The sequence below is a fragment of the Piliocolobus tephrosceles genome, chromosome 18, assembly GCF_002776525.5.
Source record: "Piliocolobus tephrosceles isolate RC106 chromosome 18, ASM277652v3, whole genome shotgun sequence".
Classification (NCBI taxonomy): domain Eukaryota; kingdom Metazoa; phylum Chordata; class Mammalia; order Primates; family Cercopithecidae; genus Piliocolobus; species Piliocolobus tephrosceles.
The window spans coordinates 46,093,756-46,109,946 of NC_045451.1; the positions used below are offsets into that span (position 1 = coordinate 46,093,756).

A 16,191-nucleotide genomic window follows, 5' to 3' on the forward strand; every position below is an offset into this window, starting at 1 on the left:
TGGCTGTGTCCCCACCCAAATCTCACCTTGAATTTAGTTCCCATAATCCCCATATGTTATGGGAGAGACCCAGTAGGAGGTAATCAGATCATGGGGGCGGTTACCTCCATGCTCTTCTCAAGATAGTGAGTTCTCACGAGATCTGATGGTCTCATAAGAGGCTTCCCCCTTTTGCTCAGCACTTCTTTCTCCTGCCACCATGTGAAGAAGGATGTGTTTGCCTCACCTTCTGCCATGAATGAAAGTTTCCTGCGGCCTCCCCAGCCCTGAGGAACTATGAGTCAATTAAACCTCTTTCCTTTATAAATTACCCAGTCTCAGGCAGTTCTTTAGAGCAGTGTGAAAACAGACTAACACAGCACGACTGTGGGGGACAGAAGCAGTCCTTCTTCCTCAGCATTGAGCACAGCACAGGCACACCAATGCCAAGAAAGAATAGGCAAATGAACAGAAGGGAGGGTCTGAGACATAAAGTCTGCCATAGAGGCTGACATGTAGGTGTTTAGCTTGAGTGACACCCTGCCTGTGCTAGCCCTCCACTTCAGTGATCTGTACTGTGTCTGTGACTAAAGAGGGCAGGGAAAGGAACGGGGAGACTAAACTGCTTCACCACCTCTAGTCCATAGGAACAAAAGGGTATTTTAAAGAGTATGAAAACAAAGGAAAGACTAGAGGCGAGGTGGACATTTCTCAGAGAACAAAGGTGAAGGTCACGTTGGAGAACATACTCCGAGGCTGGATGTGGTGACTCATGCCTGTAATTCCAACACTTTGGGAGGCCAAAGTGGGAGGACTGCTTGAGCCCAGGAGTTCAGGACCAGCCTGGCAACATGGCAAGACCCCATCTCTACACAATTAAAACATTGGCTGGGTGTGGTGGTGAGTACCTGTAGTCCTACCTACTTGGGAGGCCGAGGCTGAGGTGAGAGAATTGCTTGGGCCCAGGAGATCCAGGCTGCAGTGAGCCGTGACGGTACCACTGCACCCGAGACCCTGTCTCCAAAAAAAAAAAAAAAAATTTCCTAGCTACTTTGACTTTTTTAAAGCTTGGGTCAGTCATACTCCACCCACTTCTGGCACCAAATGAAAAGGTAACAACCATTCATTATAGAAAAATGTTAAATTCATAAAAGTATGAAAACTAGAAAATAGTTTTCCCCTTATTCCCCTACCTCCCTTGCTGCCCTCCTGGTTCCTTGGTCTTGATTAATTTCATTTATTACTCTTCTTCCACTGGGACCATTTGATGAAGGTCATATGTCTGAAAGGTCTTCTCTTCATATTTTTGACATTTCAGAGAAATTTACTTATAGAATTTAATAAGAAAAGTCTTTTTTTAAATGTACATATATGAAAAACAGAAAGGAATACATAGCTGATTTTTAAAAGCTGTAACAGAAAGGCAGGATTATGCATTTTTTATTCAAACATACCTATACAAATATTATTTTACATTTGAAAAAATAATAAGTTTTTAAATAATTACCTTTTTGTCTCGACTCCCAGTGAAGAAATACTTGCTATCAGGACTCCAATCACAAGACCAAATAATTCTACTGTGCACAGAAGTAATTTTGTTGGTGAAGGCAAAAAGACTAAAAACTGGCTCTGAAAGAAATATATATACACTATTCACAAAGCAGAGAAAGCTGGGTTTTTACCTGTTAGGAAGTGATGTTTAAGTGCCATATACACCATATGACTTAATATTCAATTGATATGCACTGACTTTTGAAACAGACTGAAGCCAGATAACCGCTCACCAGAAGGCTGTGGACATAGTTATTTTTCTAGTAGGGAACGCTTTTGTACTGCCTAGTCACTCTCTAGTGACTGATGACAAACATCTTCAAAACACTCAACTGAAGTTCAACTCACGCCTATAGAAGAAGCCTGAAGCTATTTAGCCGTACTCAAAGTAGGCAGATTTGCATATTAGGCCATAGAAAAAAGATTAATGCACCACTTAATGTTTAAAAAAAAAATCTTAAGAAAATATTTTCCTTTTAAGATTTAAGTGTAAGGCAACTTCTAGCCCTTATACAGACTAAATCTAACACACATAACTGTTGGCCAGGAACAGTGGCTCATGCCTGTAATCCCTGCACTTTTGGGAGGCAGAAGCGGGTGGATCACCTGAGGTTAGGAGTTCAACACCAGGCTGGACAATATGATGAAACTCCGTCTCTACTAAAAATACAAAAAGTTAGCCAGGTGTGGTAGCAGGTGCCTTTAATCCCAGCTACTCAGGAGGCTGAAGCAGGAGAATCGCTTGAACCCAGCAAGTGGAGGCTGCAGTGAGCTAAGATCACACCACTGTACTCCAGCCTGGGGAACAAGAGGAAAACTCTGTCTTAAAAAAAAAAAAAAAAACCCCCTAAAAAAGAAAAAACACATAACTGTTTATGAGGAGGGAATAAGACTGTATCTATTATTACTCCATAATTCATAAAGATATAACAAATTAATAAATACATTATTAATACAATTTTTTTTTGCAGGGAGAATGAAGTTTCACTCTAATGCCCAGGATGGGCATTAATGCAGTGATGGGATCTCCACTCACTGCAACCTCCGTCTCCCAGGTTCATGCAATCCTCCTGTCTCAGCCTCCTGAGTAGCAGGGATTACAGGCATGCACCACCATACCTGGCTAATTTTTACATTTTTTAGTAGAGATGGGGTTTCACCATATTGGCCAGGCTAGTCTCAAACTCCTGATTTCAAATGATCCACCTGCCTCAGCCTCCCAAAGTGGTGGGATTATAGGTGTGAGCCACCACATCCATCCAACTTTAACTAATTTTTTTTTTTTTTTTGAGATGGAGTCTTGCTCTGTCGCCTAGGCTGGAGTGCAATGGCGCCATCTTGGCTCATCTTAGTACCATCTTGGCAACCTCTGCCTCCCAGGTTGAAACTATTCTCCTGCCTCAGCCTCCCAAGTAGCTGGGATTACAGGCATGCACCACCATGCCCGGTCAATTTTTGTATTTTTAGTAGAGATGGGGTTTCACCATGTTGGCCAGGCTGGTCTTCAACTCCTGACCTCAGGTGATCCGCACACCTTGGCCTCCCAAAGTGCTGGGATCACATGCATGAGCCACTGTGCCTAGCCAACTTTAGCTTTTTAAACAGTAAATGCTGCATGTTAGGAAAAGATTAGTGATGCAAAAGAAAACAGTGTGTTCTAAAACATATTGCTGAGTATACTTTACAGTCCCTGGTATTCTCTAAAACACAAGAAACCAAGAGACTAGAAATATCACAAAACCAAACTGTATGTGAGTCTTATCAATGGAAAAATTAAAAACAGGATTAAACAACTTAAATATACTTTAAACACTCTCTAGAACTTATCCACCAAAAGAAACTGGGGGGATAGGAATAGGCCACTGCCCCAGCTACACAAAGGTTTTTAGTCCTCTTTTTTTTTTCAGTTTATGCCAGGTTCAGAGTAGAATGTGGGTAGGTGGGCTAACACCTTGCTCAGGGGTCATGTTATCCAGATGGATGCCTAGTATGCCCTTCTCAATGAAGGAGGTGACTGGAGAGGGTAGGAAAAAGCTAAGGATAATGGTTTCCTCTATATTTCATAATTTAAAATAGTACTATATTAGTAAAATAGTTCAGAGAGAAGAAAGCACTCAACCATGAGTTTTCTTAGTTGTATCTTCATTATTCCTGTCCCATAAAATCCTAGCTCAGGATATGTCATCCATTAGGTTTTGTGGTAGCATTCTATGACCATTTGCAAAACCTAACTTCCTACATACAGACGTTTATGTTTCTTGAACTGAGATATCTGAATACATGCCATCTTGACTATATAATCACAAGTAGGTCAACCCAAACAAAGATCATCTCTATTTAAATCCTACCAGGAAGGTCAAGTCTTCCTCAGTTATCCAAGAACTTTGAAAGGCTTCAAAGACATGAGGCTCTACCCTTTACTCTGTTATCTTTGTCTTAACTAAAGCTGCTTAATATAGATAAAATGGACATAACTGTTTCACTAGTAACTTTCCCAATGAGAAGCTGTTTTACCGAACTCAGGTGAGATTGTATCCTGCTTTTTCCACAATGACCAGGTTCGATCTCTGGAAACAGCCAGTAAGAACTTGTCGTTGGGTGAGAAGGCCATCTGCGTGACTGTCAAACTGTGGAAAACTAAATTCTGCACCTGTTTCCAAGACGTAGTGTTCCAAAGAATGATAGCTGCATGCTCTTTCTTAGCTGCCTGTAGGACAGAGATGAAACAATAAAGCTAGTAAGTAAAAATAAACTGAAGAGAAATCATTTTAAAAACAACACATTGTTTCTATTAGTATATTTTATTTATCTGTTTGAATTCCAAAAAAAATTCCTAGGAGATAACATACTACAAACATTTCTAATCTCTGGGAAGAATTACAGATGACTGGGATTAGAAAAAACGAATCATCAGGGACTAATATTATCATGCTTGCTTTTTTTTTTTTTTTTTTTCCTCTTCACTGTAGCTCTCAGATCTTAAAAAATTATTCCATGATCAAAACTGTGACATGGAGGGAAAAAAAAAATGAAAATTATTCCAAAATAAATGGTTTACTTTTAAAAAGATCAATCCTGAGAGAAATTAAAGACCTGAAGGAATGACAGATATATTGCATTCATATGTCAAAATACACAATATTGTTAAAATTCTCCCCAAATTAATCTAGAGAATCAATGCAATCTCCATTAAAATTCCTGCAGGTATTTTTTTTTTTTTTTTTGAGACGGAGTCTCACTCTCTCGCTCAGGCTGGAGTGCAGTGGCCAGATCTCAGCTCACTGCAAGCTCTGCCTCCCGGGTTTATGCCATTCTCCTGCCTCAGCCTCCTGAGTAGCTGGGACTACAGGCGCCTGCCACCTCGCCCGGCTAGTTTTTTGTATTTTTTAGTACAGAGGGGGTTTCACCGGGTTAGCCAGGATGGTCTCGATCTCCTGACCTCGTGATCCGCCCGTCTCGGCCTCCCAAAGTGCTGGGATTACAGGCTTGAGCCACCGCGCCCGGCCCTTGCAGGTATTTTTGTAGAAACTCTTAAGCTGATTCTAAAATGCAAAATAAAGGATCTACTATAGCCAAAATAACTCTATACTTCCTAATTTCAAGATGTATTATTAAAACACTATAGTTACTAAGAGAGTATGGTACTGGCATCATATCAAAAAAGATCAATAGAACCCAATAAAGTCTAGGGAACGGATCCACATATATGAACAAGTGACTTTAGACAAAAGGACAAAACACAGTGATGAAGGGGACAGTCTTTTTAAAAAATGATGCTGAAACTGGTATCTACAATAAAAGAAAATCAACTTTAATCTATATTCCATGACAAATACATGAATTCATTTGAAAGTATCATAGGTCTAAAGGCAAAAGTTAAAAATCCATAAAACTCCTTGAACAAAACACAACAGAAAAATCCTTGTGACCTTGAGTTAAAGATTAGATATAAGAAGGACACAACCTAAATAAAAAAAAAATTGATAAACTGGACTTCACCAAAACATAAAACATCTGCCATTTGAAAGACACTGTTAGGAGAATGACAAGCCACTGGGAAAAAATATCTACATAAGCACATCCGATAAAGTTGTATCGGGTATATAAAAAACTGTTCAGTGTCCATCAATGGATAATTGGTTTTTAAAATATGGTATGTATACACACACACCCCTCCCCCGCCATGAACTACTAGTCAGCCATAAAAAACAATGAAATCATTTCTTCTGCAGCAAAATGGATGGATCTAGAAGCCATTCTCCTAAGTGGTGAAATGACTCAGAAGCAGAAAGCCAAAAATCAGACACCCTTGCTTACAAGTACGAGCTAAGCAATGGGTACACATGGACATACAGCGTGGAATAATAGTAGACACTGGAGAATCAAAAAGGTGGGAAGGGTTGAGGAATGAAATACTCAAGGTACAATGTATACTATTCAGGTGATGGGTATGCTAAAATCCAGAGTTCAATAAGACACAATATATCCATGTAACACAGTTGCACTTGTACTCCTAAATCTATAAAAAAAATTCTAAAAACTTTTCAAAACTCAATAAGAAAACAATCTAATAAATAAATGGGCAAAAGATTTGAATAGTTTCACCATATTTTCATATGGATAAAAAATTAGCACATGAAAAGATGCTTAATATCATTAGAGAAATACAAATCACAGCCATAATGAGCTGTTACACACTTACTAGAATGGTTAAAGTTAAAAAGACTGATATTAAGTGCTGGTGAGGGTGCAGAACAACTGAAAATCTAACACACTGCTGCAAAAATGTGTAACCACTGGGGAACACAGCATGTCAATGTCTTAAAATTTTAAATATGTATCTACCATACCATCCAACAATTCCATTCACAGTTATGTACTCAAGAGAATGAAAGCATATATCCATGCAAAGACTTGTACATAAATTTTCATAACTGTACCATCGCTAAAAGCCCAAAACTGGAAAACAGCCCAAATGTCCATTAATAAGTGAATGGATCAACAAATGGTGGTACATCTGTACAAGGTAAAACTACTCAGCATTAAGAAGGCACGAACTACTGACGCATGCAAAAACATGGATAAATCTCAAACAATTATGATGAATTAAAGAAGCAAAACCAAAAAAGTACATACTTACATGATCCTATTTATATACAATTTTAGAAAATGCAAACTACTCTATCATGACAAAAAGGAGACTAATGGTTTCCTAGGGATGGAGGCAGGAGGGGAAAGGGAGAGGTAGAAAAGAGGAATTGCCAAAGAGCGTAGAAAATGTTGGGGGTTGATGGATATATGCAGTATCTTGATTGTAATGACGATTATACAGGGATAAACATGTCAAAACTTATCAAATTGTTCACATTAAACATACAATTTATAGTACGTTAATAACCCTAAATACAGCTGTTTATAAAATGTTTAGAGGATGTACATCTTGTGAGTCAACTTGAAAAGGGGGAAAAAACATCAATTACAGGATTCACGGTGCCCTAAGTTAGAAACAAATTATCTGCTCAGTAGAAGCCCAGACAGTTGAACTACTGAACTCCATTTTCCCCAAAGGCTCCTATAAGAGAAGGAAGTCCTCTCAGTACCATTTCAAAGAATAAATAAGTGGGGTAGTGGTGGGTGTAGGGGAAGCACAGCAGTATTTCTTACGATGCCTCTCAATGCAGATCAGCGGCATAAATCCACAGTAAAGGCAGGGACACGAGCCCATGAAGGTGGGCAGCTCTTACCACCATATTTAAAACAAATACATTTCAGAAAATTTAAGAGGAATGTGTGGGTTTCAGACCCTTCAGATAATCCTCCATAATTGCTATATCCATAGGATATGGATAAATACTGAAAGATGAATTCAAGATCATCCTTCTAAGTAAATGCAAAAGTCATCTGCCTTAGGTCAGTGCCAAGAGTGTCCACAAAAAAAGTCTGATGGACTTCAGATTTCCTCTTCTCATTTCCCTGTGTCTCTAGGACTCCAATTATTTAAAATTTATCACATTTTTAGCATCATTTTGAGATATCCTTGTTTTATACACAGAGTCTCACTCTGTCACCCAAGCTGGAGAGCAGTGGCGTGATCTCGACTCACTCCAACTTCCGCCTCTGGAGTTCAAGTGATTCTCATGTCTCAGCCTCCTGAGTAGCTGGGATTCCAGTCGTCATTTTGAGATATTTGATTAAATCACTTTTAGTAGGGGGGCACAGATAAGTTCAAAATGTGCAGCTGAAACAGACTTAAAATGAAACCATAAGCTTTTGAAGAGACAGAAGGGTAAGAGAAATTGAGAAAGTAAGATTCAAAAAATCAAGGATTAGTGGCCTTTCACATAGAGTTCTGCCTAAATCATTACCAAATTTGGCAGGAGCCTGATGACCCAAATAACTTGTGACCAAGCAGAATCAAAAGTAAAATTGCCTACCTTACAAGCTGAGGCAAGCAGAGTCTTTGAACTGTTACAAGTAACACAAAATATTTCATAACCATGTCCATATCTAAAATTTAAAAAGAAAAATATATACTATTAGCAAATAAATCTATTCTCATGCCACACAATTTTTGAAAGTAAAAAGAGTAACATCAACCTCTTTAGCTAACAAACAATTCTTTTGAGGAATATTGTATGTTTGTCTAGGTAAACATTTGAGAGAAAGACAGGGAGATGGGAGAAAAATGCCAGCTTCCTATAAGTAATATAACTCATTCAAACAATTAACATACAAGTTTTCACCTCCTACTTTCAACCAGCCAGTATCTAAACAATAAACCATGGAAAGGTTTTCATCAGGAACCATCAAAGACAAAAAAACCACGACTAACAACAAAACTTAAGTCTTTTTTTTTTTTTTCAAGGCAAAGTCTCATTCTGTCACCCAGGCTGGGGTGCAGTGGTGCAATCATGGCTCACTGCAGCCTCAAATTCCTGAGCAGAAGCAATCCTCCAGCCGCAGCCTCTCGAGTGGCTTGGGACTACAGGCATGCATCATCATGCCTGGCTAATTTTTTAAAATGTTTTGTAGAGATGGGGTCTCGCTACATTGTCAAGGCTGGTCTCAAACTCCCGGCCTCAAGTGATCCTCCTACTATGGCCTCCCAAAGTGCTAGGATTACAAGTGTGAGCCACTGTACCCAGCCAAGTCTTTTTAACAAAGAAAAAATATATAATGTTATGCTTCTCTACTTTAAAAATAAGATGAATAAACAAAACTAATGAACACAATAAATAGTAATATAGAAATAAACGTGAGGTTTAATTCTTATTCCTTATGAAGAACCACTAAGAGATATATAGAGGAGGAGGAAAAAGGTAGGTAGAAGGAAGAAAAAGGGGAAATCAAATTGTGGGGTGGAAAGGAAAAATCACAAGTTATGACAGAATCAGACCAAAGAGCTAAATTCAGTTTAACTTACAGTTTTTGAACTTCAGGCCACAAAGTATTCTGCAGAAGATGATCCTCAGTGGGAGGCTCTAGAATAAATTGAACCTATTTTTTTTCTATGTTCATCCAAATACAAAAGTGAATTCTATAGCACTTATTTAGGTCAGCAGCAATAGATAACATACTGTGTGTTCTACTGATTTATTAAATTGTCTTTGTCACTTCTTACCAGTAAGTATGGAGGGCTGAAAGGCCACCTGCTGATACTCAAAACCAGTACTAGTTAACAGCTCCTCTTCATCAGAAGGCTGAGAAGCTATATCTCCTAGTTTGAAGAAACACATCAAGAATATAGTCACTATTTTTATATCTCCTTTGCTCGTCTCAGTATTAAGGCCACCAGATAGAAAGCAGTGGTAATTCAAAGTGGTGTAATTCACAGCTGTGTCCAGGTGATTCTAAAAGCAAGAGTATTTCCATTACTCCAGTATTTTCCAAACAGGCTCCTGGTGGCATTAATCAACTCCATAAAGGTTCTTTCCATTTTCTTTGATCTACCAGTTTCCAAACTTTTAAAACTATACAACCAATTCTTCAGGTTACCCACATTCTCATCTGTAGTTCTAATACCAAAAAACATGTCTTGTGGCAGGGCGTGGTGGCTCACACCTGTCATACCAGCAGTTTGGGAGGCCAAGGCAGGTGGATCACCTGAGGTCAGGAGTTCCAGACCAGTCTGGCCAATACGGTGAAACCCTGTCTCTACTAAAAACACAAAAAATTAGCTGGGCGTGGTGGCGCATGCCTGTAGTCCCAGCCACTTGGGAGGCTGAGGCAGGATAATTGCTTGAAGCCAGGAGACGAAGGGCAGAGGTTGTAGTGAGCTGAGATCGCACCACTGCACTCTAGCCTGGACGACAGAGCAAGACTCTGTCTCAAAAAAAAAAAAAGAAAACTTGCTTTGTGAAAACTGCATCTACTTCAGTGGTCTGAGTGTGTACAAAGAGTACTTATCACGAAACAGGTGATAGAAAAGATAGATACATATATAGTGATTTTAAAAAAATCAGCTGTAACAAACATTAGGTAGACATCACACAAGTGTGTGACTGGGGTTTAAGTACCACTATGGGTTTAATAATTTTGAAGACAAAAGCCTTACCCTGAAAGACAGCTTTATTTGATAATCCCAACGCAGGGACAGTGGCTCCTTCTGGAAGGTCACTATCTTGCTAAAATAGAAAATATAATAAATATAATATCTAAGTTTTAAATGCTAAGTTTTACATGCTAATTTTATATCTAAAAGTTACTCTTACTTCAGACACTACAAAAAAATCATGCTCATAAATGCTGAGAAACAGTTTAAAGACCATCTTGTGTGGACGTCTACCCCTACTTCCACTTTCTGAACCAATAATGCAATGCTAAGCAATCACTCTCCAACAGACAGGCCCTACCAGGCATCCAGCTCCCATGCAATCCATAAAGTTGGGCATCCTCTCATCCATAAAGGGATCTCATCGAACTGTAACATTTCAATGGGTTTCAGGGTCTGACAGGAAATGCGGTGGGCTGAAAATGGAAGGCCCAGAGCTCTACTTCCAAGATAATCTCACAGGCACATCCCCTGATGATGCTCATATAGACACAGATGCTTCCCAGAAGGGAACAGTTACAGCATTAGTCATAGTATTTTCACTAAATGTATCTAACTAACTGAGTATTTAAAAACTTTGTATGAGTGCCATTTGAAAAGGCAATTATCTAGATTTTGCAATTTATATCAATCAAATTATTATATGTGAAACTATATGCTAACCATCAAAACTGGCACATGCTCATTTGCTAAAAGTGTTCTGTACAATTTAGACTTTAATACAGAAGCAGAAACTAGACACAAACATGAACAGTAAGAATTTAAAAGCATCAAAAATGGCTACCTGGGACACAAGAAACAGTATGCTTTATCTCAGAAACCAAGAAAAACTAACATGGAAAAGAACAGTAAGAGGCATTCCTACACACCTACCCCAACACTTAGTAGGGGAGCAAAACCCAAATGAGAGCAAGCAGCTCGCCTCGCCGCTCTACAGGATCCCTGTATCTTAGGACACAGAACTAAGTGTACAACTGGGACTAAGCCTCTCATGGAATCCTAAAACCCCATTTCAATTCCTAGAACTGAACAGATCCTGAAACTAGCTGCCCCTCCACCTCCATATGCTTAGCTCTACATAATAACCACAATCAAGACTTCCCTTTTGATTTTGTTCCTATTGTCCATTATTAGAAACAAGCACAACAGAATCTTAAATCCTCTTCACATAATCAAGAAAGCCTGTAGCATGAGGTGCTGAGTATACATTCCAGGAATTTTAGTTGGATACTTCATTTCTAATGAATTTCATTTTCTTCTCCAGTCTTACCCAGACTGGTGCTAGTTTCACGGCCTTCAGAGTCTCTTAGCTTCCAGATAACTCTCTTCCAAAATGCTCTTCATCACTCTTTGTGTAGGAGCCTCCAACAGCACCCCACAGTTGGACTGTGCCTGCCTCCCAAGATCCCCCATCATGGACCTTCCCCATGCTCTCCACTTCTATCCAGTCTTCATTCCAAGAGATACCACAACAGCTCTGGCCTCCCCTTTGCGCTCACTCGCACTCGCTCGTTCGCGCTCTCTCTCTCTCCCCCCACCTCCTTTGTGCCTATCTAAAGGGTACTTATCCTTTTAGAGCTCAGAACCAAATTTGTGACTCAACTCTAAGTGAAGGGCTGTATAACATGTACTTCTGTGTAACCTATCTTCCTAATTTTCTTTCTTTCAAAATTACTTCATAACTTTTATAATCCATGTATTTTTATAAGTAGCTCAAATCTTTTTTAGAAGGGCATATGAACAAAAAAAAGACCCTTACAACACCCAAAGGAAGTCCCATTAAACATGTTCTCATTATTCCAATACAATGACCTCTTCCTTCTATGAAATTTACTTTAGTACCAGAAGATTTAGCAATTAACTGGTCTCATCGAATAACTGCAGATACATTAGTTCTACTGTCCCCTACCTCTACTCCTACGCTACAGCTAGATGGTAATCTCCTTGAAAACAGTATCCATCTTTTATTTTGTTTTATTCTAGGTACCTAACACAGTGATAAAACATCGTATTCATGTCTCAATTGAACACTAATGTAGCTTTATAGTATTTTGAGCTCATATGGTACACAAAATTTCTAGTTTTAGTATTTAAATCATTACAGCCACAGTGCACAAAAAAGTTTGTCAAACCATTAAGAAACAATATTACTTTCCTTCTACCTATATATTCCATTTAAAGCCCAAGGCAAAAATCTTTTTAAATTTAAAATGAAGGGACTAGATTTAGGTAAAATATTTAGAGAAATACTCACATTACAAAGCACATGATTCAGTGATTTTCCTGTAATGGCACAAAAATTTTCCACAAAATTCCGAGGTGCAGAAAAAACTCGAAGAACTTTTTCATCTGCTCCAGATACAAACTGAAACCGATTAATCATTGCCAAACATTTCAGGTCATACCCATGTATCTGAGGCCTTGCAATTTCATGCCAAGTCACCTGGGTAAAACAGGATAAACAAAAATGATCATTCCAAAGCTGAATTTTCAACAAGCAAATTATTAGATGGAAATTATTTACTATACAATGGAAATATAACCATAGGGCAAATTCATCCATGAATAAACCACAATTGGGCAGTATTGGTAACAATTATGAAAAGCCACAGAAAATCACTCAAAATCGTTTGACTTGTTTTTCAGTTGACTATAGATGCTGTTCCCAAGTTCTCAACTCTGTTTATTTGAATCTACCATGTGTTATTGAAGCAGTAGTGTTAGTGGCAAACTTCCTTAGCTCTTACGGACTGACCCATAGTCAGTTCCATGAATTTCTGTCAGAAACTGAAGCAGAGGATCCTGATTTTCTCTACCACATAGCAGTTCAAAGTTTACCAGTAGTGAAGTTTTACAATTGTTTGAGCTCAGGGCCAACAGTTAGCAATTAACTGGTTTCATCCAATAATTACAGAAACATTAGTTCCACTGCCCCCTACCTATAGCCCTACCCTATAGCTAGATGGTAAACTCCTTGAAAACAGGATCCATCTTTTACACTTTGTTTCATTCTAGTTGCCTAACACAGTGAAAATTTCCTTAAACAAGAACTGCCCTCACTACTATTATCTAACACTATATGACTTCAGGCTTTTATTGTACACTTGACAATGCTTCCTAATGAATTAAACCTAAAATTATAAGACATAACTGGGCAACAGAGCAAGACCCTGTCTCTACAAAAAATCTAAAAATTAGCTGGGCACGGTGGCTCACACGTGTAGTCTTAGTTACTTGGGAGGCTGAGGCAGGAGGATCACTTGAGGCCAGGAGTTCAAGGCCAGCCTGAGGAACATAACAAGATCCTGTCTCTACAAAAAATAAAAAATAAAATGTCCAACTGTTTTCCAGAGTGGCTGTATCATTCTGCATCCCCAGTAGCAATGTATGAAAGTTCCAGTTGCTCTGCATCCTTACCAGCACCTGTTAATATACTTTTTACTTTAGCTATTCAAGAGGGTATGTGGTGGTATCTCATCATGGTTCTAACTGCATTTTCCTAATGGCTAGCATGGCTGCCCTACTTTTCTTGTGTTCATGGATGTTTTCTTTTAAACACATTTAGTAAAAGAAGAGACTGGCTGCAGTGGCTCATGTCTGTAACCCAGCACTTTGGGAGAATGAGGGGGGTGGATCACCTGAGGTCAGGAGTTCGAGACCTGTCTGGCCAACATGGTGAAACCCTGTCTCTACTAAAAATACGAAAAGTAGGTGGGTGTGGTGATGGGCACCTATAATCCCAGCTACTCAGATGGCTGAGGCAGGAGAATCGCTTGAACCTGGGAGGCGGAGGCTGCAGTGAGCTGAGATCATGCCATTGCACTGCAGCCTGGGTGATGTGAAACTCCATCCCAAGAAAAAATAAATAAATAAATAAACAAGACATTTTACCTGTGATTGGTCTTTTCTCTTCCATGGAGCAAAAAGTCTAGTTGTCTGATCAGTACCAACAGTGATAATAAATTCCCCTTCTGGATCCCAGACTAGGTCTTGGACACCATCAAAGTGTCCGGAAATGACAATCTCTGGAGTCCACTCTCTCTGCAATGAAAGTGCTCATGACACATCAAAATACTCAAAGACTACCACCAAAGTAAAGCACTCATGTCTGATAACAGACAAGACTAAAGCCCTCTGGCAAGGTGAAAAGCTAAGTATACAAGATCGCACCACAGAATAACAGGATCCATTTTCCAGAGCATCCAATCGAATGCTTAAGCATTCAAATACGTGTTGTATCCTTTAAATCAGTAACTGTGGGAAATTTCCCTCCATTCATCATTTATTGAGCAGCCAGATACTACTTAACCTTTCTGTGTCTCAATTATAGAATAAAACAGTTACTATAATAGCACCTACCTTCTAGGGTTATTATGAGGATTAAATGAGTTACATTTGTAAAGTACACAGGACAATTCTAGTATATACTAGGTTCTATGTATTTATTAAACTAAATAAAAATTGTATAAAATGTAAAAATATTGTGTAAAACGAGTCAGTGGCTTCTGCATGGGGGCCTGATGTCTTTATTAAGTAAAAAGAGTTACAGGTGTAGAGGACAGAAAAATTAATCAAACCTAGTTGGTCCACCTATTAAGAAGCCTGCAACAATAACCATATAAACAAATAATGACAACAAAATATAGAAAAAGTCATATGCCTGGTCCACAGAGCATCGTTTTGAACAACCTCAAGAGGACTAAAACTTAACCTTTAAAGGAAAATTAAATGTGGGTATTAATGGAGAGAAGGAGAAATAGTAGCTGAGAGTAAAGAAATGAATAAATAGGTCATTGAGGAAAATTCAGTATCACATTAACAACTCATAAGAGTCTCAGAGCAAGAGATGACATTCTGTCTTAGCTCAATTATCCCAGATACCTTAACGAGTGAAGTTGTATACAATATTTACTGAGGCTACTCCTTCTGAAACCTGACAAGATTGAAGGAAATCTGCAAATCTGAGTGGTCTCATTCTGGGAGACATTCATACAGTATGAGGGACTGGACTGTGCGTGTACACATTTTTTTTTTTTGAGACAGGGTCTTGCTCTATCACCCAGGCTGGAATGCAGTAGCGTAACCATGGCTCACTGCAGCCTCAACTTCCCAGGCTCACACAATCCTCCAGCGTCAGCCTCCCAAGTAGCTGCGACCACAGGCGCCTGCAACGATGCCCAGGGCTGCATGCCCATGGTTAATTTTTAAAATTATTTGTACAGACAGGGTCTCCCTATGTTGCCCAGACTGGTCTCAAGCTCCTGGGCTCAAGTAATCCTCCCGCCTTGGCCTCTCAAAGTGCTGGGATTACTAGCATGAGCCACCACACCCAGCCTATATTTTCTGATGTGAAGGATCCCTGGCCTGAGGGATCCATGGCCTGAGGTGTTATGTACACTGGTTTTCTCTGACAAAAGTTCCTGGCTCAAAACTCCCATAGCCCTTGTTACAGTCTTCAGTTATAATGTTGGGTATGTTAGGCTTCAGGGTCAGGCCTCTAATCTTCCCCACCTGTTTGATTGTGTGTCTTAAACCCGATCATGAGAGGGTTCCACTCTGGGGGAAAAAATGCTGATGTCATGAAGCTGCCATAAAACCAAAGAGGACACAGTTCAGGGAGCTTCCGAATAGCTAAGCACATGGAGGTTCCTGGAGGGCGGCACAGCCAGGGAGGTCATGGAAGCTTGGCACCCCTTCTCCCATACCTCACCCTACGTATCTCTTCCTCTGTTTCCTTTGCAATATCCTTTATAAAAAAACAGTAAATGTTAACTAAAAACAATAATAAAATAAAATACACTTATAGAGCATACAGTATGTGCCAGGCCTTGTTTTGCATATCATATAAATGTTAACTCATTTAAGCCTTTAAACCCTGCCAGCAGGCTGGGCGCAGTGGCTCACACCTGTAATCCCAGCACTTTGGGAGGCCAAGGTGGGTGGATCACCTGAGGTCAGGAGTTCGAGACCAGGCTGGCCAACATGGTGAAACCCCGTCTCTACTAAAAATACAAAATTAGCCAGGCATGGTGGTAGGCGCCTGTAATCCCAGCTACTCAGGAGGCTGAGGCAGAAGAATCACTTGAACCTGGGAGGCAGAGGTTGCAATG

The 16,191-nt window shown here is 39.5% G+C and overlaps 1 protein-coding gene across 3 annotated transcripts in view; it reads right to left on the reverse strand.

Moving 5' to 3' along the window:
* The window catches only part of ELP2 (elongator acetyltransferase complex subunit 2), a 40,919-nt gene that overhangs the window by 6,339 nt on the left and 18,389 nt on the right, over positions 1–16,191 (reverse strand). For 2 of the 3 annotated variants that reach the window (XR_002730756.3, XM_023207677.2), the window contains exons 12-19: positions 13,973–14,122; positions 12,336–12,524; positions 10,085–10,154; positions 9,152–9,247; positions 8,954–9,011; positions 7,965–8,037; positions 4,045–4,237; positions 1,487–1,608 (exon numbers count right to left, since the gene is read on the reverse strand). Coding sequence is in view for 1 of the 3 variants with exons in the window: in XM_023207677.2 (XP_023063445.1) it covers positions 1,487–1,608; positions 4,045–4,237; positions 7,965–8,037; positions 8,954–9,011; positions 9,152–9,247; positions 10,085–10,154; positions 12,336–12,524; positions 13,973–14,122 (951 nt within the window). In the remaining 2 variants the exon portion in view is untranslated. Of the gene's footprint in view, positions 1–1,172; positions 1,307–1,486; positions 1,609–4,044; positions 4,238–7,964; positions 8,038–8,953; positions 9,012–9,151; positions 9,248–10,084; positions 10,155–12,335; positions 12,525–13,972; positions 14,123–16,191 lie in introns of all 3 variants that reach the window. The other variant, XR_002730757.2, reaches the window with a different exon arrangement.